General features: G+C 34.6%; 10 protein-coding genes and 2 non-coding genes across 12 annotated transcripts; 6 read left to right on the forward strand and 6 right to left on the reverse strand.

Annotated features, from left to right (window-relative positions):
* Positions 1-330: 330 nt before the first annotated feature.
* Positions 331-4,485, reverse strand: SEC3 (GTP-Rho binding exocyst subunit SEC3; the record flags this gene model as incomplete). The annotated part of the gene is made up of 1 exon (XM_041549999.1): positions 331-4,485. The coding sequence occupies one exon, from the start codon at positions 4,483-4,485 to the stop codon at positions 331-333; it is 4,155 nt and encodes a 1,384-aa protein (XP_041405933.1).
* A 545-nt stretch (positions 4,486-5,030) lies between these two features.
* NTF2 (Ran GTPase-binding protein NTF2) lies at positions 5,031-5,408 on the forward strand (the record flags this gene model as incomplete). The annotated part of the gene is made up of 1 exon (XM_041550000.1): positions 5,031-5,408. One exon carries the CDS (start codon positions 5,031-5,033, stop codon positions 5,406-5,408), a length of 378 nt encoding a protein of 125 aa, XP_041405934.1.
* Positions 5,409-5,700: 292 nt separating this feature from the next.
* Positions 5,701-6,474, reverse strand: KABA2_03S12320 (bifunctional 4-hydroxy-4-methyl-2-oxoglutarate aldolase/oxaloacetate decarboxylase; the record flags this gene model as incomplete). The annotated part of the gene is made up of 1 exon (XM_041550001.1): positions 5,701-6,474. One exon carries the CDS (start codon positions 6,472-6,474, stop codon positions 5,701-5,703), a length of 774 nt encoding a protein of 257 aa, XP_041405935.1.
* A 307-nt stretch (positions 6,475-6,781) lies between these two features.
* Positions 6,782-10,921, reverse strand: PAN1 (Pan1p; the record flags this gene model as incomplete). Its single annotated transcript, XM_041550002.1, has 1 exon — positions 6,782-10,921. One exon carries the CDS (start codon positions 10,919-10,921, stop codon positions 6,782-6,784), a length of 4,140 nt encoding a protein of 1,379 aa, XP_041405936.1.
* Positions 10,922-12,067: 1,146 nt separating this feature from the next.
* Positions 12,068-12,140, forward strand: KABA2_03S12364. The gene has a single exon. It is a non-coding gene; the product is annotated as a tRNA-Ala (tRNA).
* A 2,941-nt stretch (positions 12,141-15,081) lies between these two features.
* On the forward strand, positions 15,082-15,771 carry KABA2_03S12386 (SRP1/TIP1 family protein; the record flags this gene model as incomplete). The annotated part of the gene is made up of 1 exon (XM_041550003.1): positions 15,082-15,771. One exon carries the CDS (start codon positions 15,082-15,084, stop codon positions 15,769-15,771), a length of 690 nt encoding a protein of 229 aa, XP_041405937.1.
* Positions 15,772-16,152: 381 nt separating this feature from the next.
* PRE6 (proteasome core particle subunit alpha 4) lies at positions 16,153-16,914 on the reverse strand (the record flags this gene model as incomplete). Its single annotated transcript, XM_041550004.1, has 1 exon — positions 16,153-16,914. The coding sequence occupies one exon, from the start codon at positions 16,912-16,914 to the stop codon at positions 16,153-16,155; it is 762 nt and encodes a 253-aa protein (XP_041405938.1).
* Positions 16,915-17,655: 741 nt separating this feature from the next.
* Positions 17,656-18,096, forward strand: MIM1 (Mim1p; the record flags this gene model as incomplete). The annotated part of the gene is made up of 1 exon (XM_041550005.1): positions 17,656-18,096. The coding sequence occupies one exon, from the start codon at positions 17,656-17,658 to the stop codon at positions 18,094-18,096; it is 441 nt and encodes a 146-aa protein (XP_041405939.1).
* A 453-nt stretch (positions 18,097-18,549) lies between these two features.
* On the forward strand, positions 18,550-20,220 carry MDM38 (ribosome-binding protein MDM38; the record flags this gene model as incomplete). The annotated part of the gene is made up of 1 exon (XM_041550006.1): positions 18,550-20,220. One exon carries the CDS (start codon positions 18,550-18,552, stop codon positions 20,218-20,220), a length of 1,671 nt encoding a protein of 556 aa, XP_041405940.1.
* A 745-nt stretch (positions 20,221-20,965) lies between these two features.
* Positions 20,966-22,309, forward strand: KABA2_03S12474 (uncharacterized protein; the record flags this gene model as incomplete). Its single annotated transcript, XM_041550007.1, has 1 exon — positions 20,966-22,309. The coding sequence occupies one exon, from the start codon at positions 20,966-20,968 to the stop codon at positions 22,307-22,309; it is 1,344 nt and encodes a 447-aa protein (XP_041405941.1).
* A 355-nt stretch (positions 22,310-22,664) lies between these two features.
* KABA2_03S12496 lies at positions 22,665-22,737 on the reverse strand. Its single transcript has one exon. It is a non-coding gene; the product is annotated as a tRNA-Thr (tRNA).
* A 1,061-nt stretch (positions 22,738-23,798) lies between these two features.
* On the reverse strand, positions 23,799-26,066 carry PET127 (Pet127p; the record flags this gene model as incomplete). Its single annotated transcript, XM_041550008.1, has 1 exon — positions 23,799-26,066. The coding sequence occupies one exon, from the start codon at positions 26,064-26,066 to the stop codon at positions 23,799-23,801; it is 2,268 nt and encodes a 755-aa protein (XP_041405942.1).
* Between the last annotated feature and the right edge of the window lie 205 nt (positions 26,067-26,271).

The following is a 26,271-nucleotide window of genomic DNA, read 5'->3' on the forward strand; positions in this document are numbered from 1 at the left end:
AAGGTGTATCTTCTGTGCATTGCATTTCTTTTCCTATCTTATAACTTATACTTCTTCAATATTTTTCGATGAAGCTTTATTTTTCAAAAAATTTTAAACGCTAAATTCAATGAACTTTGTAAAAGGTGTGGATAAGTTAAGGCGCATATGAGAAATGACCAAACTTTTTATGTAATAGAAATATACCCCAGTGTAGTTACAATTTGGAGAATCGATGGGCGATCGTGGTTGAAACACATGCATTATTCATAAGTTTATTCGAAAGTTGCTATTTAAATGATTATATAAGTATTTGTATGTGTATATTTGTTAATTGATGTAAGCAAAAACTCATGGTGCTTCTTTGAACAATTCAAATGCGGTGATAATATCATTCTTTGTGAATTTAACATGTGTACCCTTGTAATATTTATCTATTATAGTGTATAATCTCAGGTACAGAGACACGGTTTGGCCTTGCAGGCACGACCACAACTTGTCACAAAGATTGTCTCTCAGAATATCAGGTTGTCCGGAGGAGAAGTGTTTCAATAACCATTTATGAAGTTTGGTAGCCAACACACTGATCTCTTTTGAGTTGTAAGATGTTAATATATTTTGTAGGTTACTTTTACTATATGCACCCCATATGGCTGGGCTTGTGGCCTGGTTTGGACTTGTCTCTACGACATTCATGGCCCCGCGAACAAAAGATGTTAATTTTGGAATTGCTTCTTGTAGCAAAAAGTTTGCATATACATCCTTCTCAACATCAAAGATTTTCTTGCTTTCTTGGATTGGCTGATCAAATGTACCTTTTAATGGCCCGTTTAACATGGTTAGAAGTTCAATTAGCCAATTTGTATTCTGTAGAAGGGTAATTGAGTGTGCCAATTGGTCTGTTGATAGTGCACTCTTTTGTTTTCCTGATACAACCTTCTCATCCACCTGATCAGATAGAAAGCCTACAATGGAAACACATAACGAGTTAAATGACTCTGTAACTAGCTTTGGTACCTCATACTTACTCATGTCCTCCGCATTGATCTTACTTTGCGTGTACATTAAAGAATCATGAGTATTTTTGATAAATATTGGAAGACCAACGACTGTTGGGAACACAGATTTGTTTGTTGTATCTGTTGCAATTCTTTCGACATATAACAGCTCATCTTCCATGAATCCAGACCACAGTTGTTTCAGCTGAGTGAAAATTCTGGTAAATGTATCACTTAGGAATTCTTGGTCTGTAGATTCCAGGGTCCCCAATTTTTGTTCTAGTATTAGCATGATTGAAGGAGCTATTGATTGATTCGATTTCATGGTTTCCACAAAATATGAAATTAGTTGTGTCACAACAGGGTTAAAAACCCTCGAGACTAACTGAGATTTTATAAGTGCGGATTCTCTATCAGAATCCATTCTGTTAACTTTGTCTAAGTCAATAATTCTTGACGTTGGATCCTTGAATCTCTTGACAAAATCAACATAAGACTCATTAGAAGAAATATGGAAAAAGTTATCGATAAAAGTTTGGTAAACAACACATTGGTGCTCTATTAAATCTAGAATGTCGATGATGCCTGATAATGAATCTGCATATAGGCTACCATCAGAAGTGACTCTTTTTGTCTGTTTGAATGATTTCCATTGTTCTAGTAACTTCTCCTCACCAGGTTGATTTGCAATACCCTGTAGGATGTTTTTGTTGTTGGCAAATTGTTTTTGCTGTTTCTTTATTATTCTATCCCACATTTCAGTATATACTGATTGGACATTTTCATTCCATTGTTCGATAATAGTTTTATATGAATCGTTTGAAATTTCCTTACAAAAAATGATCAAGCTCGAAAAGGTAAGCAAACGGTGTAGAATACTAATCAATTGGTCCTTAGTAGTTCCGTTACTCTTAATGTATGCGAACATCGTACCCATCTCAGCCACCACTCTCTCTAAAAATAGCTCAGTGACCTTTTCATAATATTGACGTCTTTTTTTCAAAGCTTCCATATCCTTTAAACTATATTCATCATTCGTGGATTGACCTCTGATGGCTCTAACAGCCTTCGATAGAGAACCTAATTGTACTTCCATCCATGGTAATGTTTTCTCTCTGATAGGGCACTTTAATAGTTCTTTTAATGTATCTTCATCCAGAGATACTGTATTTAGTAGATCCGACAAAGTATTCCATAAAAGCTTTTTATTAGCACTCTCAATTTGTAGACCATTTTGTCTACTTTCAACAAAGTCAATATCGTCTGCAAATGTATTCATCTCCATTAAGAATAATGCAAAGGTTGGATTCATTCTGTCACATTCCATATCCACATTATCCTCATAAACTTTAAGTTCTGATCCAGCATCTTCTAGAGCTAAAATATTTGAATTGAATTTGTGTTCAATTTCTGCTAATTGTAGGTCAATCCGCTCCAATAGTTTATTTGCATCGTCGTCAGAGCTCCAATTGATATCTGTCAATGTCTCTAACAGAGCTTCGTCATTAATTTCAACTAACTCAGTGCTCGATTTATCTGGTTCTGTAGATATTTCTTCGTCTTCATTCATTTGGGGTAAAATTTTTTGACCTTCTTCTTGAATAGTAGTCACTTCATGGTAAACATGTGTTGATTGCGGTTCGAGGTGTTGACTATAACGAATCTCGTCACCATTTTCGAAAGATAAATCGCCCGTTTCGTTGAGAGGTTCCTCATTGAGTGAGGTATTTAGGTCTTCGTTATCTGATATATCATGTCCTCCGGTATATTCATTACTTTCAGTGGTATTGCCGTTGTTCCTTTGGTTCAAATCAAGTGGTTCTTCTTGCAAAATTTGGTCGTCTAAATCAGTGGCTTCCTGCTCGGCATTGTACCTTGTTTGAGAATCATTGAGGTCCTTTTGATTTATATCATCGAAACTTATAGGTTTCATGTCTTCATAATCTTCGTCTAATGCCTGCACATTAGCCAATCTTTTACCTTGTTCTGCAAAATTTACATCTTCTACCTCAGCCATACTATTTCTGTGGATATTAGATGGCGAATACAAATCTACGGCACTCCGCGGTCTCTCTTGGTATACATTTCTTTGTGGTGATCTTGAAATAGGTCTATTTCTAGACCTTGGTTGTAATTGTGGGTCAGAATCCGCATATCCATTAGTTTCTTTGTCTGAATAGCCTGCAGAATTATTCGAATATGGATCAGTGGTATGTATAGGTGAATGAGATGATCTATCTGGGACATTGCTGTAGTTTAGATCTGGTGCTGTTTTTACGGGTGATTGCGAATTGTATGTATCATGTCTTGGTGTTTGAAAATCGTCAGAATCTGCATGTAAACTTAATTGTTCATCATGAAAGGTATTACTTAACCTATTGAGGGTAGTGGACGTGGTATATGGGGCTTTTGTCAAGCTGTTTCTGGACGGGCTTTTTCGAGCACTTTCAACCCCGGACCTACGCTGGAAGTTCATTGATTCCGACACATTATCTCGTTGTTGTTGTTCTAATTTCTGTCTCTGTACTTCCTGATCATATAACTGTCTCTGTTGTAATTTCTGTTTTTGTAATTCTAGATCATTCAGTTGTTTCTGTTTCAATTCTTGCTCCCTCTGCTGTTGGATCAATCTATCATTATCCGAACTATGGGATATTTTTTCTTGCATGTTCATATTCGTCTGTTGCGAGACAAATGCATTATTGTTTCCTTGTGATTTACCAATTGAAGGTGATGTTGGTTGAGAAGAGGATTCTCTTGTGATAACTGCTCTAGAGTAACTACGTTCGTCGAGATAGAACAAGGATAAATCCCAATCTATCAATTCTGGAACCCGACCATCATATATTTGCATGTATATTTTAACTAAGGACTTAATGAAAACAGTTCTTTCCTTTGCACTATTTGTTTCCCAATAATATTTCTTCCCCATGGTCATTAGAAACCCTTCCAGAATTGTTTGATCACACTCAATTCTAAGCAATTCTTTTAGATCCCATGTTCTACCTACTTGGAACGACCCGTCTGAATTCTCACGAGCCTTATGCAATTGAATAGCATTTTGATTATTTGCTTTCGCACTAAGAATCAAAACCCTTTTTTTCTTATTTTCTAATTTTGAATCAGCTGCTGGCCTCGAAGATGGATATTTGGCGTCTTCAATAATTCTAACATGGGTAATATAATTGTTTGGTGGTGAATTGGTCTTGTGATCTGGCTTCGAGAAACAATAACTGATAATACCTCGTCTATCTCTATCGTATTGTTCGGCTAAGAAATTAGAAGTTTGCGAAGAGTTCGAAGATCTGGACGTAGTTCTCTTATGTGTCTGGTTTGATCCCGAGATCGGTGGATGACTAGCTCCTATACTTGTCTGTCTACTAGGTGACCCTATATGTCCACTTCCACCGGAAAACGTTCTAGAGTGTTGGCCGCCAGCTAATCTTTCATCTGTAGATGTTTGTCTACTGTGAGACTTCTTGAATGGTGATGTTGCACGTTTAATCATTATGCAGTTTGCTATAAATCCTGCGATGTGAAAGCTTTTTGCCCTCCCCTATGTTTTTGAATAGTGTTTTCCTTTTTATCGTTTCTCTTAATAACAAAGACAAAAAGAGAAGTTAAGATATTTTAACTTGTATAAGTGAATACTAATTCTTTTACCTCAAACAATGTTTACTCAATTGAAACGTTGTCTGAAAAATAAAGGATACCAGAATGTTTTTTTAAAAGACAGTCTAGTTTAACTATTTAACTTTCTTGTTATTATTGAAATTCAAGTTGTTCTTTGTTTTTTGTCGAAAGGTTTCAATTCGGTTTCCCTCGTACAATTTGATCTTGAAGTTTCAAGAGAAGAGAAAAATTTCTAACAAAATCAAAAAGAGGATGGAAAATTGAATAATGATTGAACAAACATCGAATAAATCTTGGATAGAAGGACTTGATATTTTTGTAATTTTCTTTCATACAGATTTTGTATTTGTTACCATTTGTCTCTTGTGTCAGTAATAAAGCGTACCATAACTCACGTATATACACATTCCTCAGCCAACGATGTCCATGGATTTCAACTCTCTAGCCCAACAATTCACTGAATTCTACTACAATCAATTCGATTCCGACAGAACTCAATTAGGTAACCTTTATAGAGATGAATCAATGCTAACTTTTGAAACTAACCAATTGCAAGGTGCTAAGAACATTGTCGAAAAGTTGGTTTCTTTACCTTTCCAAAAAGTTACTCACAGAATCACCACTTTAGATGCTCAGCCAGCCTCCCAAAATGGTGATGTTCTGGTTATGATTACTGGTGACCTTTTGATTGATGATGAAGCAAACCCACAACGTTTTTCCCAGGTTTTCCATTTGATCCCAGAAGGTAGCTCTTACTACGTCTTTAACGATATTTTCCGTTTGAATTATTCTGCTTAAGCAATATTGGTATTGATTTCCTCTCCTATATAAATTAATGAAACTATCAAACGCAAGGGGGTGGGGCATATATATACGTATATATATTGTATATGATTGTACCGTACTCTCAATAAAAGCTACGCTATATTCTCCTTACTTCCCTTAATAAGTTATTTGATTTATATCATTTTCTATTATAGTTGCGTTGTTATTGTATAACACAAAAGAATATGTACATTTAAATACACTAAAGAATAAGTATTATACTATAAAAAGGCAAAGAAGTTAAAACAGAAGGTTAGGAAGTTCCCTAGTCCTTTAGTTTCTCCAAAGCGACTCTGTACTTTATTTTCGAAGCTTCAGCAGGCTCCCCATTGAGGATGTCTTGGGCTATTAAGGTATCGACTTCAATTGAACCCTTGATATACGTAATTAAACGATCTAAATCAACAGTTTCATGTGGAATACGAGTCATACCGTGAATATCACATACTATATAGTCGCCTTCTTTGATGGCGATAGCAATTTTACGCTTACCACACGATTTACTAATTAATTGACCTGAATTATCGACAGGAATGATGTCCGAACTTGTCGCAATTGAAAGGGATGTGTTGATGGCAACAGGTTTAACAACACCTTTAGATGCAACTGCACTCAAACCATAACTGAACACAGGATATTCCAAATCTGTAAATTCCCCAACATCACGGACTCTACCAAAAACAACAGTACCATTAACACCTTGTTTTTGAGCTCTGGCAGCCATTAATCCTCCAAAAATTGCATTATTAACATATGTGTATGGCGCAACTGAAGTTTGTAGCTCTGGTGTATAGGCCATCACCAATACAGAATTTGAAGGAATTTCATCGATATAATTGATGGCTGGTCTTTCATCGGAAGCATGTGCAAATAAAACAGTGTAAGCTTTTCCAACAGTTGAACCAGACTTTCTTTCACCTGATCTCTGACACAAGTTTGGAAAATAGCCACCATCTTTGATACCGTACAAGTTTTGGAGACCATCAGATATATCGCACGTCGTAAACTCTGAAAGGGTTTCTAGTTGAACGTCAGTCATTGTTTTAGATATCAATTATACGTAAATATATGTTTCTTGAAGGTGGAACTTCCAAAGAAGAAGAAGAACTTTTTTTATGAATTTTTATGTCCCTTATATTTTTATAAAAGATGACTAACTTTTAATATTTGTCAATTGCCCATATTTCTTTGTAATACCCCGACTGATCCGAAAACCGCTTTAAAGCATTCTTTTCACCTGGTGTCACACAGAAGGACGGAATTATCTTTCAGATAAAAATTAACATATATAATAATTTCATATATATATATATAAAATACAGGCATACTTTGGTACATACGTTCCATTATGGTAGTGGAGGTGGAGGTGGGATACTTGAAATTGGAATGGAGGAACCCTCGTCACCAGAATCTACAGACTCTGGGATAGATAAGACATCGTCATTATCAGCTTCATCATAACCTGAGTTGTCCACCATCTGAGGCACCATTGGGACGGCTGGGATTTGAACAGAGGCTTGTGGAATTGATGGAGCTAATGGAACCGCTGGAGTCGATTCCTGGATTTGTGGAATTGGTGGAGCTAATGGAACCGCTGGAGTCGATTCCTGGATTTGTGGAATTGGTGGAGCTAATGGAACCGCTGGAGTTGATTCCGGAATTTGAGGAATTGGTGGAGCCAGAGGAGCTGCGACACTTTGTTCTTGGACAGATACGTTTGGTGTCACAATGGGAATTGATGACGTAACTTGTACGTTTTCTGATTGTACCTCCACTTCTGGCTCATCATCAGACCAACCGTCACTATCCTTATTCTCATCAAAACCTCTTTGACTTCTTCTTTGTAGCTCAGCAGCTCCTGCATCAAATGAAGAACTGTTAGAATTTGATTCTTGTTTAAAAAATGGATTAGGTTTCGAGATTGGGTTATTGGCTACTGGAGCAGACGGTACGATTGTCGAGTTCACAGTTTGTGAATTATATGAAGATGTTGTCTGTTGTGGTAATTGAGAGCTTACTTGACTGGAAACATTGTTCAAATTAATTGTTTTGGTCATGACAGGTTCATCCTCATCAGAATTAGCTTCAGCTTCCTCGATTTGTTTACGCAGTTCGGCCAGTCTTTTTTCCTTGTCAGCTTTCTTCTTCAACTTTAGATTTTCAAGTTTTTCCCTTAATTTCTTCTCTTCTTCATCCTCTTCCATATCGGATACTCCATCATTACTATTGGTATTATTCTGTGGCTGATGAGCATGCTGGTTACTGGAATATTCTGCTACCTTTGAAGTTTCTACAGGTCTATCTTCCACTTCGAATGGGGTCTTTATAGATTCAGAAGTATTACTTCTGGATCTATCTCCACGTTTATTAATACCAAATTTTGCTAATCTTTCCTTCATTCTCTTTTGAGCTTGCTCCTTTAAGTAAGCGGACCTGTCATTTGAATTATGAGAGTCAGATTTAGAAGTATTATTAGCAGAAGATTGTACGTTAGAAGTTACGGTTCCTTGAGCTAATAGACTGTCTTTGTTTAAGTCTCTGATAAAGTTACGAACTTCCCTCTCTAATCCACTACCGAATTCCCATCTTTCGAATTCCTCGCCATCATCATAGATGTTTTTACCCGTAAATGTGGATTTCAAGGAGGAAGATATATCAGAAATTGATGATCTGATATCCTTAATAATTTCTTGGTTCTTGACACTTTCTTGTTTTATCTTGTTTAGTTCTTCAGTATTTTCCTTTGAGTTGTCATCATTGCCTGCATTGTCATTTGGTTTCCCGGTCAAAGCAGCCATTCTAGCCTTTAGTAATGCTCTACTCTTAGCTTTCTTTTTATCATTCTCAGTAACTTCACCGTTTGTACCAGTCCCTTCAATAGCTGTTCCCGATCTTAAATTGACTAGCTCAATCTTGGCGTCAGTAATCTTGGTATTGACATCGGCAATTTCAGAAAATAATTGAGGAACCGTATCAATAATAGTTTCAAATCGTTTTTGCAAATCATGAGATACTTGGCTGTTACCAGTAATCGATGGCAATTGCAGACTTTCTAGCTCATACCTAATTTCTGTAATACGCTTCAAATCTTCAGCTATTGTAGACGTTTCGACAGTTGGCTGAGCGGATTTAACAGGTGCAGGTTGTATCTCCTTTGCGACAGGTGGGTTTGGAGTGGTTGAGGTAATGTCAGTGGTGGAGAGGTCAGGGTACTTTTGGGAAGCTTCGGCAACAGATGGAGAATCTTTATTTTCAGCAACGTTTGACGAATCAGTTGATGCGGTTGTAGTTGTAGAAAAATTCTTTCTGCGGTTTCTAAAGGTTGGAAGACTGTTTTCATTGTCATCGTTTTTGTAACCTAGACCATTAATTCTTGAACCTGAACTGTTTAAGCCGTTGTCACTACTTTTTAATTGAGTCTTTAGGTTGTCTAAAATTCTATTACTGGATGGAATCAAACTTGCTGGTAGGTTATTCGGAATTGGTTGATTATTTAGTTTTCTGTACACTAAGTGCATTCCTAACGCAAATTCTTGTTTGTTTAATTGACCAGAGTTGTTGGTGTCACATAAATTCCAAATATGTTCCAAATCACTTCTATTTAAACCTGATTTTCTAAAGATTTCGACTGCTGTTGGAGAATCAATCAAACCTGTGTTGTTGTTATCATAAGTTGCGAAAATTTTGTAGAATAAGGATTTCTCTTCTGGAGAAATGGTGTCGTTATCCTCTTGTTGTTGGTTCATTTGAGTAGTTAAAGTTCTTGTAAAGTTCGATTGGGCATAAATCTCATTATTACCAAACCCAGTTTTCTGCGCTACCAATGGAACAGTTGGGTTAAAATTCGAAGGTGGTAGATAGCCTGTAGCTTGTGGTTGCAGACCCATTTGAGGCTGGTTTTGTTGTTGAAAACCGGTAACTTGATTAGTTAAGCCACCTTGGCCAAAGGTTAAAGTTGGCATGCCCATAGGACCAGTCTGTTGAGGGACAAGCTGAGGCTGTTGTTGAACAAATCCACCTGTAACTTGAGCTTGCATAGGAACCCCACCCATACCACCACCGGTGACTTGATTTTGCAATGGAGCATTAAAAGTGTTTTGAGGTATCATGGTATTAGCTTGCATACCGCCTGTGATTTGGGGCATTAAGCCACCAGTTAATTGAGGTGGCATACCAAAACTTGTTTGTGGCATAAATCCTGTGGATTGTGGCATTAGACCACCTGTTGGTTGAGCAGGCATACCAAAACTAGTTTGAGGTATCATACCAGTTGGTTGCATTGGAATACCACCTGACATCAATTCATCAAATGGTGTCTTGGCAGTTGATGTGGTTGCATTAGAAGCAATACTTAGATTAATAGCATCGATGAAACTATTCACTTCGTTTTTAGTTTTAGAGTCTAGTTCATATGGAATTTGATCACCTTGTAACACATCGTTAACTAAATGCATAGCTAACGCAAATTCGGGAAACAATAACTCACCGGCTTTACTTGTATCACAAAGTGTCCAGATCTTAGCTAATTGGGAAGGTGGTAAACCTGATTTCATCAAAATAGATCTACAGCCCTTGCCAGTGATGGTGTTCGATCCTGGTTGAACAGAAGCTCTAAACAAAGTTTCAAACTTTGCTTGGTCCTTCGCAGTAATGAAAGATAATCTAATGGCAGGAATCTTAATATCATTATTTAAACCATTGTTAGCAAAAGAGTTCACAAACCCTGTTGCCGTTGGTTTCAATGGCTCTAATGGCATTTGATACTGTTGAGCATAAAACCCTGTTTGTTGAGGTTGCAACGGTTGCAAAGATGAAGTAACTTGGGGCTGCAAAATTTGCATTTGAGTAGAATTCTGACTTTGTAATGGTTGCATTGGTGAAACCTGAGAAGTAATAGCTGGCTTAACAGTTTGCGCTGGATTTGGAAAATATCCAGTACCTTGACTTTGCAATGATTGCATTCCAGTCTGTTGGTTAATACCTGGCGTAGCTGCAGCAGAAGTTGTGTTGTTGTTGTAGTAACCTGTTCCCTGTTGCTGAATTGGCGGCATAGCATTTAGAGTTTGGGGTTGCTGGATAGGTTGCGATTGGTAATTGTTTACATCTATCCCACTATTTTGCAAATTTGGAGCGTTAACTGGATTGTTAGACTGATAATAGGAATTTGTTGGTTGTGATTGCACTGTGTTAGAGTTCAATCCTAAATTACCCATTGAATTCTGTTGTGGTTGAGTCACGTTTCCTGAGGTCCCATATTGTTGATTCACACCTTGTTGTAAACCTGGATTATAACCTGTATTTTGAGTGCCCATACCCATATAATTGGATGTATTCATTTGTACTTGTGGAGGTTGCTGCTGTTGTTGTTGTTGAATCTGTTGCATAGGTTGTTGCATAGGTTGTTGCATTGCTTGACCTTGCTGGTAGTAGTTATTCCCCTGCGGGAACGCATTACCCTGGTTCTGATTCTGGTAAGGGTTATACATCTCCTTAACAAAGTCGACAATGATGAAGCTGTAAGTGTGAAGCAGAGAGAGACTTCCTTTAAAGTAAATATATAATAATACGTCTTAATTTATAGATTTAACGAAAATGTTGTTCAATTTATGTTATTTCTTCTTTTGCTTCTCGGTCTGAGAAAGGGGCCCGTTTCGGCGTCTCTCGTTGAAGACGGATAAAAAAAGTTAGAATGGGAACAAAAATATTAGGATGAATAACTTCTGAGTTTAGCATCGGATGTCACGTATTCCATGTAGTAATTACTAAAAAGATAATCTTTCTCAATGGTAGTGGTTGGAGCAGAATTATTGCCTAGTATATGTTGCTTCTACTGAAGTGACATTATTTGCTTGTCTTTCATAAAATGACAACGTGTGAGCAGAACTGAACATTTTCTAATATAACGAGAAATGAAATTATAAATAGGAATTTTATTTAAACATTTTGTTATTATTTCACATTCATCTAGTTTTCACTACGTTATAATGTATTCTAAATATATTTTTCTTGTTAAATTTGAATTTTTAAAATTTGTTTACGTGGACCTCTTTGTTTGGAGCTCTCTATTTAAACCTAAACATTAAATATTTTAAAGATATACCATTTTTTAAAAAAAAATTAAAATTAGTTACCTTATTAACGAACTTAAGCTTGAGTAATTGTTTTATATTTTGTATTAAAAAGACATACCTGACTTAGTAAATGTTGTGGAATGACAATTTATTCAATAATGTAAATATAAAAAAAACATTGTAATAAATAACAAGATATTAACATAACTTAAGGGCTGATATTTGAATGGTTTAGTGGTTCAAATTGAATATATTGCAGTATAGAAATATAAAATGTCTTGATTACGTTTAGTTTAAGGTCCAATTTGTCTTTTAATTTTAATTGCCGTAGATTAAAAACACATACAATATAATTAATGTTTAAAAACACGAACACTTAGAGCAGTTGTTTCTTTTAAACTTTTTAAGTAATAAAACAAAATGTAATTTATAATATAATCAGTTGACATTTTATCAAAAATATGTTGGAAGTTGGAAAATAATAATAAACTATTTTCAAATAATAGAAATTTTATTAACTTCAAGGAACAATTTTAAATGTTCCCACAACATAAAATAACTGGGCGTGTGGCGTAGTTGGTAGCGCGCTCCCTTAGCATGGGAGAGGTCTTGGGTTCGATTCCCAACTCGTCCAATTATATTTTAATTTTTTTATGAATCATAAATAACATTTGTTGCAACTCAAACATCTCACTATTTATTACTACTATTACTACTGCTTTTTACTATAATTATTATTGTTGAAACTGTCAAAACAAAATAACAAGAACAATAATTTAAAAAAATAATCAGTCTCACTATTTACTAATACTATTACTAATGGAAATATTTATTACTTTCACAATAGAATAAACGAATAAGATCAGCAAGAATACATTAGTATTGGGAAACGGTGTGTGTATATATTTTTAGTAAACTTACAATAATAGGAACCAGCAAAATTCGCCTCTTTTTCATATTTTTTCATATATAGATTGGCGGCTAAATAAACGAAAACGCAAACGCAAACGAAAGCGAATCAAGACAAAAGAATGTAAAAACAATATAAAATTACATCAACTATAAAACAGAAGTTGGACAATAAAAAGAAAAAGAGATATAAACGAAACTAGATAATAAATAAGAAATAAACGTGTGAAGAAGAATGTTATGTTGCAAGAAAGAAAAAAAAAGTCCCTTTGTCTCGCTTCTTCAGTCAAAATGTCATGACCTTATTTAGGTATCTTAATTAATAAATTAATGATAATAAGCATGTTATTTTAAAGAAGAAAGAAATAGACAGACAGACAAAAAAATCTGTCAAAATTAAATTACAGGAACCAAAAATCAAAATAATAATAAAATCAACATTGCCTTGCATTACATAAATTCAACAGCTATAACGTTCTTGCATTTTTTGGTTCTTTTCTTTCTCTGTTAAAGAATAGTAACAATAACAAATGAATTAACCCTTGTTTTGTGTTGCATCTTATCATTCAACGTTTATAATAATAACAAATAATATATTAATTCAGATTGTTATAATCATCAACTCATCGATAACTAATAAATCTTTGTCGTTTAAAAAATAAAATATGTATGTGTATTTGTTTAGTATCTTAATATTAATTGATAATGATAATGATGTTTGAAGGATACCCCGAACTAGAAATTTATTAATAAATATAGTTTCTTAATTAGGGAATAAAGATACTAATACTGATAGTAAGTTCTAGAATGTGCAATGAAAAAAAGAAATAAATGAATAAACAAGGAAATCATAATGTCCATTTTAGTAAAAAAAGTTTTTCACGAATAGATCTGGCAAAAACACAATAAAAATTAGCGTGCTAGCTTGTTGGCGGGGGAGGGGGACAGAATGAAAAAAAGAATGGAACCACGGAGTGAACCACCCGCCGCCCCAAAAGAAAAGACGAAAAATTTAATATCATTAAAAATTCCGAGCCAGACTCGGAATAAATAAAATTTAAAACGCGACAATATAGTTAGTTATACATGTTATCATCATTTACTAACAAATGTACCTATAAAATTATATCCCCAAACTATTCAAAACAGAAAGAGGGAGTGAGAGAGAGGAAATGAAAGACTCTATCAACCCGTGGATACATCTAATAGTTACGTTATTTCTCCAACAAACTTCAGTTTGTTGAATTGAATAAAAAACATTCAACACCCAAATATATATTTCCGTTTCCATACGAGGGATGAAAGTAAAAAAAAATCCGTAGTGAAATGAAACTGTTTCGCTCCGGTGCCCCAAACTAAATAGAAAAAAAGTAATAAAAGTAATAAAATGTGCATGATCTACTGCGGACTTGGTTTGTGCCTTTCCAAAAGCACATACGAAGTTTCTTAATTCCCTTTTCATATTACCAATTCCAGCCCTGTTTGCTCCTCCCTGCCCTCCCTTCTGGGATTTTTACTTTTTTTCTATAATTTGACGAAAAAGAATAGATCTAAACGAGGTAAGCAAATCAGAAACGAATGAAGAAAATTTTTTATAATTTTCAGGCACAAAATACCATATCTTTAAAAGAAGAAAATAACAATAAACATCGTACAATGACAATTTCACTCTTGACATACATAATATATATATATGCTCCCCCTAACAGTTCCCCGTAGAAAAATAACAATCCATAAAGCACATACGTTCTTGTTTCTTCGCTTCTCGAATTGAGGAAGCCAAACAAACAAACAAACAAACCAAACCAATTGTTGCTTCTATTGCACTCTCAAACGAACGACGTTCTCGTACTCTACGCTTCCAGACAGACAAAACCAAACAAGAAAACTGCTTTCTTTCCATGCACTGGGGCCGCGTATTTTTTACTATTAATGTTTTTTTTTACCACCACCACCACCGAGCAAACGTACTTCGGCATTTTCTTTTTTCTACTTAATTTTCACTGAATCTAATGGAAACGCGCTTATATTATCAACATATCACCTTATTAACTAACAACTCTTTATTTTTTCCTTCAGAACTACCAAAGATAAACAAAGAAAGAATCGTTCCTGGATTATTGTTTTTGTTATTATTACCGCTCTCTAACAGTATTTTTTTCATGTAAACAATACAATTATACTTTCAAGACACAGAGAAAGCCAAGAAAAGAAGTTTCAATAAAATAAATATATTATTAATATTTTTTTTGGGTCGTATTAACTCTCTCTCTCTCGCTCTATATCTCTTCAGTACTTTCTAAACACTAGGTTTATTTTATTACTACCATCTTCTGTTTTATCCCTGTAGGTGCATGTTTATTTGTAGATTGCTCTCTCTTTCTAAAAGAAGATATTATATTCCAAATAAACACACATTTTGTAAAGACTCTTTCTTCCTACTAATCTCTTAATTCACATATTCCAAAGACAAAAAAAATTTGAGGAAAAAAAAGAGGTTTCCTTATCCTCCAAAAACCATATATAAAGGAACCAATTATTCTTTTTATTAATTTCATATCTTATTCTCTTTTCATACCTTTCTATTATATTTATTCTATTTCAATTAATAGATAATCGTCATCGAACAAATCTTTCATTCGCTTCAACCAATATAAATTAATAAAATGTACGCCAAGACTGCCCTTTTCCTAGCCGCCGCTGCTCTAGCTCAAGCTCAAACCAGTGCTCAAATTGCTGAACTAACCGTCATCTTAAATGATGTTAAGGACAACTTGAATTCCTACATGGGTCTAGTTACCGCTGGTACCATCTCTCTAGCTGACCTACCAGCTGGTGTCCTAGACATCGGTATGGCTCTAGCTTCCGCCACTGACGACTCCTACACTACTCTATACTCTGAAGTCGACTTCGATGCTATTACTCCATTCTTGACTGCTCTACCATGGTACTCTTCCAGACTAGAAGCTGAACTAGCCACCATCACCGGTGCTGCTTCTTCTTCCAAGGCTGCCACTTCCGCCGCTGCTTCTTCCTCTGCTGCTGCCACTTCTTCCGCCGCTGCTTCTTCTTCCGCTGCTGCCTCCTCTTCTGCTGCCGCTTCCTCTTCTGCTGCTGCCTCCTCTTCTGCTGCTTCTTCCAAGGCTGCTTCTTCTTCCAAGGCTTCCTCTACCTCTGCTAAGGCTTCCACCACTGCTGCTACCACCACCAAGGGTTCCGCTGCTGCCGTCTCTCAAATCACTGATGGTCAAATCCAAGCTACCGCTTCCGTTACCGCTCAAACCGCTAACGGTGCTGCCAAGGCTGTTGCTGGTCTAGGTGCCGGTGCTCTAGCCGCTGCTGCTCTATTGTTATAAGAAGTTAAATCTTTTTATTATTAAAAAATAATAATTCTAATTCTTTTTTTATTAAATTTTTAGTTCTATAAAATATAAAATCATTCAACTCTTTTTCATTTCAATAAATAATTATAACGAGCCTCACATTTTCCAACTTTCAAGAAATAACAATAAGTTTATAGCGGATAGATTAGCGAAGAAAAGTGTCATAATCTCTTTTGAAAACTAATTTCTATATAAATATTATTTACTTTTATCAATACCAATTTTTACATTACATTTTACATTATAAAGTCTATTAACATCAAAATTAAGTAGATGACTTCCTTTGATAATAATAGTATAATATTTTATTTTATATATGTATACATTTACGTTTACGTTTTACACATTTTTTATTTAATCCTTTTTCTTTGATTTTTCACGTTCTTGTTGTTCTTGTTTTTCCTTTTCAATATCATCAACATATTTACCAATTGCATCATTATCCAATGTAATAATTTCTGCATTTGGTTTCACTACAGTAATTTCAATATTTTTGGCACCTGTCTGTACAACCTCTAATAACGATCTAATTGTTAATTTAACACAATCTTCAACAGTTTCAGGTGGTGTTTCAGTATCATAATTCTTTTCCAAAAACTCTCTAACAGTCTTTGAATTCCTACCAATCGTTTGAGCTGTCCAACTGGAATATATACCACTAGGTTCAGTTTGGTACAATCTTGGAGTCTGGTCCTTTGGATCAAACCCTGCAATCAATGTGGAGATACCAAAGGGTCTTACACCACCTGATTGAGTATACTTCTGTTGAACACCAGCAATGTAACGAGTCAAATATTCCACTGTGACAGGATCCTCAAGAGTCATTCTATGACTCTGTGCCTCTATACGTGCCTTTTCTATTAGGATACGAGAATCTGCATTTAAACCAGAAAAGGATAAAACAATATGTGAATCGATCTTCGAGATCTTTGATGGAGTAATACGTGGATCTTGTAGTTTTAAAGTAGAACGTCTTTCACAACCTAATACAACACAATCGGTACCTTTAACACCAACAGCACATGTACCTCTCTTAACAGCCTCAAGAGCATATTCAACTTGGAAGATATGACCATCGGGAGAAAAAATAGATAAAGCTCTATCGTAACCACTCATCTTTGTCTCTGTATGTATATGTGTCTAATTAATTTGTAATGATTAGAAATAATCAATTGATTCTCCCCTCCAAAAAAAAAGTTCTATTACTAAAAAATTCCCACTAATTACCTCTAAAATAATAAAAACTAATACTGTGCTATACAGCTTATATGTGCTAATAATATTTTTGAGGGTGGCAAAAAAAGGTTGAACCTCGGCTTTCTTTGGCTTGTTCGCCTTTAATTTTTTTAATTAGCCAAAATTACTCTGGGGCGCATTACCCGGATAATTAGAAACTGAAAGCCGGGTAATGCTTGTTTGGTTATGTTTGGTTAATTAGTACTATATAATATACATTTCATTCATTGATTATATAATGGAATTGGACAAGGTATACACTTATACAGACCAGTATTACAGTTATGAATTTATTCCGTTATGTTAGCAAATGTTCCCTATATCGATGAGATATTAGCTATAAAAAAAAAGTGGGAGCTTAACTCTTCCATCTGTCAATTAATTGTCTCAACAGAAAACATCGATAATGGCTTAATACTGTTCATCAATCTGTAGAATACACATCTTTTAGTCTTCTTCCTCCGTCTGTGTCTTTCTGTCTGTGTCTTTCTCCATCATCATCACATAACAAAAACATATATTTTAAGAGCCATCGGAAGCGATTTAAGCTCTAACAAATAACTCTTTATAAACGAATATATATATGGAGAGACAGAACAACGACACAGAGAGCAGTGAAATATGGCTGGAATACAAGAACAAATGGGTCTTGAAGGTTTAATGAACCAAGACATGGACAAATTAAATGAAACACAATGGAAATCCCTGAAACGTGTCATGAATAATAATAGTTTTGTTGAAGAAGAAGAAAATGGGGATTCCGATAATCAAATTGTAGAACAAGAGAAAGACTCACAAGTATCACTTACAGATAGCACAATGTCTGATTTGACACGTATCACTAGAATACTGGTCTCTTCATCGGTGAACTTACTATTACCTTTTATCAATGGTATGATGTTAGGTTTTGGGGAATTAGTCGCTCATGAACTCTGTTGGAGGTACAATTGGTTCGATCGCCGTAATGTTGTTGCGTTCAAGATATTCCCGGAGTCCCGCAAGTATACAGGTCTCACCAATAACCAGAACCAGAGCCAGAGCCAACTCTCTAACGTCTTATAACATAGTCATTTAACCTCTCATATATCCATCTATATAAATATAAATATAACTATCTATTTAACTATCTAAACATCCATAGCTCTTAGGTATGTCGTACACTGTGACACCAGTTCTACCCTATTTCGCACAGCGGGAACGGCCCCGAGCCAGTCACAATCGCTGAATCTCACTGTCTTTTGGTGGTCAAAATTTGAGTAATAAAAAAATGGCATTTTTCACTCTCTTTTTGATATAAAATTAAGTCAGTTAAATAATCGACTGGTGTAAAGAATAATAGGGAAAACACTACAATAAAATATATCTAGACTTAATACAAAGGTAGATTTAGGTTTTTTTTTAGAAGTGAAGAGACTGCAGATAAAACTACATCGAACTGATACTTATTTCGCCAGTATAAGACTATACAATTCTTTGTTATTTATTTCACTTATTTATTTATTTCCATAGGTAAGAATGAGCGCTGCTTCCAAGATGACCATGGTTTGTAGGCCGTCTACTCGTGTATCGTCAATGTTATTCATGAGACCTTTTGTTGCTAATAACTACAACACTTTGCAACCGTTAATATCATTCAATAGGTATACGAAATCAAGATTGTATTATTCCACTAAATCATCAACTGACAAATCTACAGTTAAGAAGAACGATAAAGCTAAAGTTAAAGAACCTTTAATGGTTAGAATCAAACATGAAGTGAACCATTACGTGAATGGGACGAAATTGTTAGGTTATGAGATTAAGATATCTACGAAACTATTAGTTAAATTAGTACAAGGTTATGAATTATCAAGACGTGAATCTAATCAATTAAGAAGAACCATGGGTGATGTATTCCGTTTAGTTCCATTTTCTGCGTTTGTTATTGTTCCATTTGCAGAATTATTATTACCTATCGCATTAAAGATTTTCCCAAATTTATTGCCATCAACCTATGAATCTGGTTCACAAAAGGAACAAAAACGTCATAAATTAATTGAAATTAGACAAAAGACTTCAAATTTGATCCATGATACTTTGGAAGAGAGTCAATTAGTTGCATATAATTCCATTGATTCCTCTGAGAATAAACGTGCTTTTTATGATTTTTTCAAGAAAATATATGATAATGACTCTAAGGAGATTTATTTCACTCATGATGAGATTAAGACTGTTGCATGTCTATTTAAGAATGATACGGTGTTAGATAATTTATCTAGACCACAACTAATGGCCATGGCGAAGTTTATGTCGTTAAGACCGTTTGGTAGTGATAATATTCTAAGATATCAAATTCGTTATCAATTGAAAAACATTATTAATGATGATAAAGTGATTGATTATGAAGGGATCTCCAGTTTAACTCAAGAAGAATTGTATCAAGCGTGTGTCTCACGTGGGTTGAAAGCATATGGTGTTCCACCTGAGGAATTAAAGGATAGTTTACGTATTTGGTTAGAATTAAGACTTAGAGAGAAGATTCCAAGTGTTTTGATGGTATTAAGTTCCACATTTACATTTGGTGGTTTAGGTGATGGTAAACTTGTTGAAGGTTCTCATTTAAGAGTGAAGAATGAAAGAGATAATAGCAATTCGTTGAAGAATTCTAAGTATGAGAATCTTTTAGATTTATATTATGATGGTATCTTACATGTGCTAAGTTCAATTCCTGATCCTGTATATAATGTTGCTAAATTAGATGTTGCCGAGGCAAAGAATGTTGAACAACCGGAATTGAAACTTGCTGAACAAATGAAGAAGATTGAACAAGAGAAAATCATCATGGCAGAGAAGAAAGAAAGTAGTACTGCTACTATTGTCAACGAAAAGGATACAGTTATTGTTCCAAAATCTAAGACTAAGAAGGCTATTGTTCCAGAGGTCAAGACCGAGACCGAAACTAAAACTGAGACTGAGACCGAAAAGAAACCAGCAGAGAAGAAACCTAACAGTGATACGAATGAGTTGAAGTTACAAGTGCTGAAGGAACAAGAAGAGTTGATCAAACAAGAAGCAGAAGACGCTAAGAAGAGGGCCACAAAGGAAGAACCTGTTGCGGACAATATCTCATTGGATAAAGACGATACACCAACAGTACCACCTGTGCCATTAGATCAAGCTGCTAAGAACGCCATCGCCAAGAAATAAGAAAGATAACATAAGAATTTTCAATTTCTTGCTGTTGTTGTTGTTGTTGTTGTTGTTGTTGTTGTAGGTATGCGACTACAGCACAAGCAACTACCACTATAGTTATTCTTTATATACCCAATCAGATATTCTTACGTATATATATATGTAGATATATATATTACTAAAACAAAGCAAAATACATACATCGATATACCTCCGAGCTGATTGGACCATCACCGCATCTGAAATAGCAATCCTCAGAGTGAACTGAGTCTCTCGGGTATCTCGGTCTTTGCCAGTCGCCACAGAGAAAACTGACGTGACAAAAATCGAACAAATTTTGCTGCCTGCGCCGTCGGGGGGCGGATGTGGGATGGCCATGGGATGATGCTGCTGGGAGCGATGGGGGAAGGCGGCGCGTTGTGTGTCTGTCAGTCAGTCCGTCAGTCAGCGGGTCTGCTTACGCTACATACGCTGGATTAGTAATCTGGGTGGGTGCAGAATATCGTATACGGTTATTACTAAGACGTACAGCATATAACAACATACCACTATATATATATGGTATACTTGTCGAGTGGCGATATATTTCTACTTCTCTGTGTTTAGCAAAGTGCTATATAACTATATATTACTGGCATTCGCACAGATACCTATACATTTGATACTGTTGATATTTTATACAAGTATTAGTGATCGGCGAAACAGTCAAAATAGTTAGGAAACACACATACAGCTAAAACAGAAAACAACTGTCGTAAGGATGACGACTTCAAATATAAGGAGTATGGTCAGTCCGTTACCGAGTATATCTGTGAAGGAGCAGATGACGGACAATTCGGAGAATAAACAATTATCAACAACCAGTTCCATTCATGTATCGAAGAACTGGGTATTACCAGAAAGATTGAAACCGGGAAGGAAACCGGTATTAAGATCAGGTGTAACTAAACCATCTGCAACTAGTAGTAGTAGTAATAGAAAAAGTCTTGCTTCTAGATTGCAACTGGCTAGAAGTTTATTAGGTACGTCTAGAAGTTTACCATCGACGGGTCAATCGAGAGAAGAGACATTAGTGGCTCCATCGCCATCAGATAATAAACATGACGATGACCTCAGCATAACTGATGATATTACTATAGAAGACGGCAGTAGTAGTAGTAGTGGTAGAGGTAATGATTCTGCGGCGAGGAGAAGAAAACAAAATAGAGACGCTCAGAGAGCTTATAGGGAAAGAAAGGCTAATAGAATACATATATTGGAAGATACTGTAAGTAATTTACAGACAGATGTAGAATTATGGCAAACAAGATGTGATAATTTAGTAAAAGAAAGAGAGGAAGCGAAATTTGCACTAGAGAACGCCCTTGACGAGAATGAATCTCTATTAAGACAAATCCAACTTTTGAAAGACGAAGTCATTGTGAGATCGGCTTCTAATGAAAGTGATAAGAATTCAATTTCATTTGATAAAATAGAGAATGATTCTTTGAATGAAATGATTCAAAATTTTACTCCAATGAAGGCAATTCCATTAATTAAAAAAAATTCAAATTGTAAAGGAAATAATTCTGGAGATTGTTGTAGTAAGAAGAAGAAAATGATGAAGAAAGATGATTTACCAGATTTAAAAGTGTGGACTCCTGGTTCATGTGATAGATGTAAAGCGGATCCAAACAATAAAGCTTTTTGCAAATCAATCTTTAAGGATAATATGAACCCTTCATCAACTTTACCAGAATCAATCGTTAATAATAGCAGTGGTGGCGATAATAGTAATATAAAACAATTACCTTTGTCTCCATCATCAATAATGTCTCAGGAAACGAATAAACCTTGTAATGATAACCCTAAGAAATGTTGTGGTAATTGTCCAAAGGAGAAGAAAACGAAGGAATATATCCCCATTACAGATACTTATCAAAGGATCAGAAAACATATGACCTCACAACAGGATAATACTTGCATTTCAAAATTAAAAAATGAATCCAATAAAAATTCTACTTTAATTAACGTTTTACAAAATATTGCAACTGATTTAGAGGTCAACGGTAGGGAAATTGAAGTCACCAGTATTGAAAAGGCTTTAGATAATCTAGAAAAATAATAATAATGACTTTCAAGAAACAATACAAATATTTGGGGTCTTTTTACATATATATATATATATATGTAAATCGGAAAATACCAAATGAATACAGACTTTATAATTTACAAACTTAACTACTGCCAACATAATCATTTTCATAGTAATAAAAGATAAGATTGTTCAAATTTTATTCATTTGACTCCACGTTAGGGGTTACTATTATTTCGAAGGTATTAATTATTTCATGTAAGAAAACCAAAATAAGAAAACGTTCTATTTATTATAAAGATATAATTAAAGCAAAACTCTTCTTTATTATTAGGAGTTACCATGAAATAAAAAAAATTTCAAATCAAATATTTCCAAAAAGAATTGCTTTCACTCGGAGTTGAACCGAGGATCTCCACATTACTAGTGTGGCGCCTTACCAACTTGGCCATAAAAGCTATTATTCTTGAAAAACGTTATAATAGAAGCTGTTGAAAACATAATATAAGAATCTAACAATATGTTGATATGTAGCTGCTAAACAGAGTTGCTGTTGTCAAACTGCTCATCGTTTGTGCATAGTAACGTTGGACAATGTAGTGTTAAAAGATAACTGCAGCACTAAAAAGGCTGACATTAGCTTAACCCATCTGAAGGTGAAGGTAGCTAATATAAGTAGAATTTAGAGTGTGCTGCACTGCCGTATATATAATAACACATGATATATACTGCATAATGTAGTATTCGTTCCCCCTACATTGGGTTTATTGGAGCTATATTGTCCAACGTTACTATGCACAAAAGATGAGCAGTTTAACAACAGCAACTCTGTTTAACATAAACAGAGATGAAAAGTGTTATTGACGAAATAAAAATCTTTAAAAAAATGATATAAAAGGAAGCTCTTAATATATTATATAAAGAATATCAAATATTTTACAATACGTAAACTATATATAATAAAAGAGACCGATCGATTATCGTATTATAAAATGTCCGAATTAAAACAATTAAAAGTTGCAGAGACTACTAGAGGCAAAAGCTCTATCTCAGATTCTCTACAGATAGATATCGTTGAAAACTTTCTTGAAGCGCATCGTGTGTTATGAGAAAAATTATTAGAAGATATTATAATATATATTTCACAGGATAGTTTATGATCCTGTGATCCTGTCAAAACAATTGTTATAAACCATGTAAGTATGTTCTATTTGTTCATGAATTGTTTCCATAATAAGTATCCCTACTTAATATTTCTACAACAATCTTGTATATAAGAGTATAGAAGTTAATAGTTCAAATATAATTAGGAGAAAAACATCTCATCTATGTATACGAAAGCGTGTCATTTAATTACTGACCGAAACCTCTTAATTGATGAAAATTACTCTCATTGTACGAGAAACTTTATTTTTTTGTTTCATAATGTAACATATCTTATTTCATTTTCTAATGTAATGCTTAATTCTAATTATTTCCAAGATATTTGAGATATCTCACTTCCGCATAGGTGCTGTCATTAAGAATTCCACCTAATCTTGTTCTCAGGGTCAATTATCGATTTTTCAGCAATGGCACCTTTCTCACCATATGCTCTTAGTACTGTTTGAAAAGGATTGTTCTGCTTGGACTTGCCTTTCACCTCAAATTTGGTTAGTTTGGGTTGATTTTTCAAGTTATTTACGACAGACTCACTGTCATTTATTACCTCTGATTGGTGTCTTAAAGCATCTAATTTAATATTACAGTACTCTAAGTACAACCTACAAAGTTTCTTGGAATCATTTATAGGGGTCCACCATGAGGAAATTTTCCAGTGATCTACATCCTCAGAACGTATAAAATTGGGTGTTTGAAAATTTTGCACTCTGGAATAATAAGAATTTTGAGTTGTCTTATTTTCTAATGATATATTTGTATTACTCGATACATTCCCAATCTTAGAAACTTCTGCATTATCTTGTTTGTGGAATACCCTAAGCTGAACACCCACCATATTCTCCACAAACTCAGAATGATGCACTTCTTTTTCTAATTTCGATGAGTAATCGGCTATGACACTTTGTATCTGTTCTTGAGAACTATTTGCGTTGATAATTGATTCATCTTGATAATCCGATGGCAATGGGATTGCGATAATATTAAGAACAGGGTAGTTAATTACCTCGCTGTTTGGCAAACGTATTTTTTTACTTTCGGTTTGCATCATAATCTTACATTTTTCCCAATTTTTAGAACCTAATTTCTTATCTAATTCACTTTCCAAATATTTTAAAGCATTCTTCAATATGACAAATGAAACCTTAAATTCAGACTCAGCGACACGACTAGCAATTTCTCTACCTTGATATAAATGATTCACAATATAATCTCTTTGACCCACATCACGTATAATTTCGCTACTTCGTTTGTGTAACACGTTTAAAAATTTATCACTATGTTTTGAATTAATGATATAATCTAATTCTTCCTGTGGTAAATATTGGAAACCGAAAAGTTTTGAAATGTTATGGTATGCAACAAAAATACCATCCATTTTCCCAATTCTACTCTGTAGAGAATATTTTAAAAGGGTAGAACGAATCAGTTCATAGAATTCACGTTCAAATGATTCATATTCACCATGCATCCTATCTAACCTATAACCAGTCACATTATTATTTTGTTCTACATATGGCAAATCATGTCTTATTGCAGATACCGCTCTAGTTTTTAAGTCAAACACTCCTGTACCGGGAAGATATGGATCATATGCATCTAATTGAGATCTCACAATAAAATCATTTATTTTTGAATAATGATAAAAATCATTTTGCGGCTTTGGTGATTTTGAATCAACAGTAAGGAAGCTCTCTAAAGAGTGACCCAACAATGAAAGAATCATTTCTTTATCAAATGTTTTGTCTGAATCAATAGATCTAATTTTGTCATCCATCTTACGTAATATTACTGTCGCTGGAAATTTGGCCCCTCTTGAGAAATTACAGCGTTTATGATTGAATCTATCTGATATAGGTGTATCCTCAATGTTTAATCCTCTAAAGTTAGACAATAGAAAATGGATATGTGAAAGAATAGCTGTCATTGAACTAGATGAGGAGATATACCTTTTCTTGTATTTCTTAGCCACAGACATCAAGCTCTTGTCCTTGTGAGGAGTCACAAATAAAGGGATGTTTTCGTTACTGCTTGAAAGTTCACTTTGATCACTTGTTATAAATATTTTCTTCTCCAAAAATTCTGGTGTTATCTTCTCCAATTTTGGATCGAATAAGTAAACACTAGACCGTGAATCTTTCAATTGATGTAAAGTCATCGGTTGATAAAGAACCCTATGTAATTCTCCCGCTAATTGAGGCGGATGTAGTTGTTCTCCTTCTGAATCTTGAGTGTTATCTTTTAAAGTAACTGTTTCCTGTTTAATTCCAAACGGACTGAATACAACATTGAAGGAGTTCTTGGAGATTTTATCACTTATTATACTGTTATATGCTTCTTTGTTCATTCGATTATTATTATAATCTGAGGTAACACCATGACGCCCTCTTACCCTAAGATCCTTCGGTTTGATTCTCCCTTGTATCTTGGAAATACTTCTTGCTTTAGTATCTTCAATGGTCTTACCTTTATCTTTCGGTATAGGTGGTAACGTGACAACTTCACCATTCTTTAGGAATATCTTAATTGGTGCATTGAATGGATGTTTTTCAGTGAGTGAGCAACAGCTACTAAAAAATCTACTTCTAAACCTTGATACTAAATTTCTTGAAGTAACTACTCTCAACATATCATATGTGAGAACTGCACCGGTTTGTTTCTTTATCTTTTGTGTTTTAGTAATACTTGTAACCAATTTGAAATAAATATATTAACATTTAAATAACCGATAATAATTTTTCAAAAATAATGCTCATCAAGATTTGCTCCCCAAAATTAATAAAAAAAGTTTAGGACTTCGATATAACCGATTTCTAAATATCCAACTTCTTTCT

The sequence above is a fragment of the Maudiozyma barnettii genome (assembly GCF_903064755.1).
Source record: "Maudiozyma barnettii strain CLIB 1767 genome assembly, contig: KABA2_03, whole genome shotgun sequence".
Lineage (NCBI taxonomy): Eukaryota > Fungi > Ascomycota > Saccharomycetes > Saccharomycetales > Saccharomycetaceae > Maudiozyma > Maudiozyma barnettii.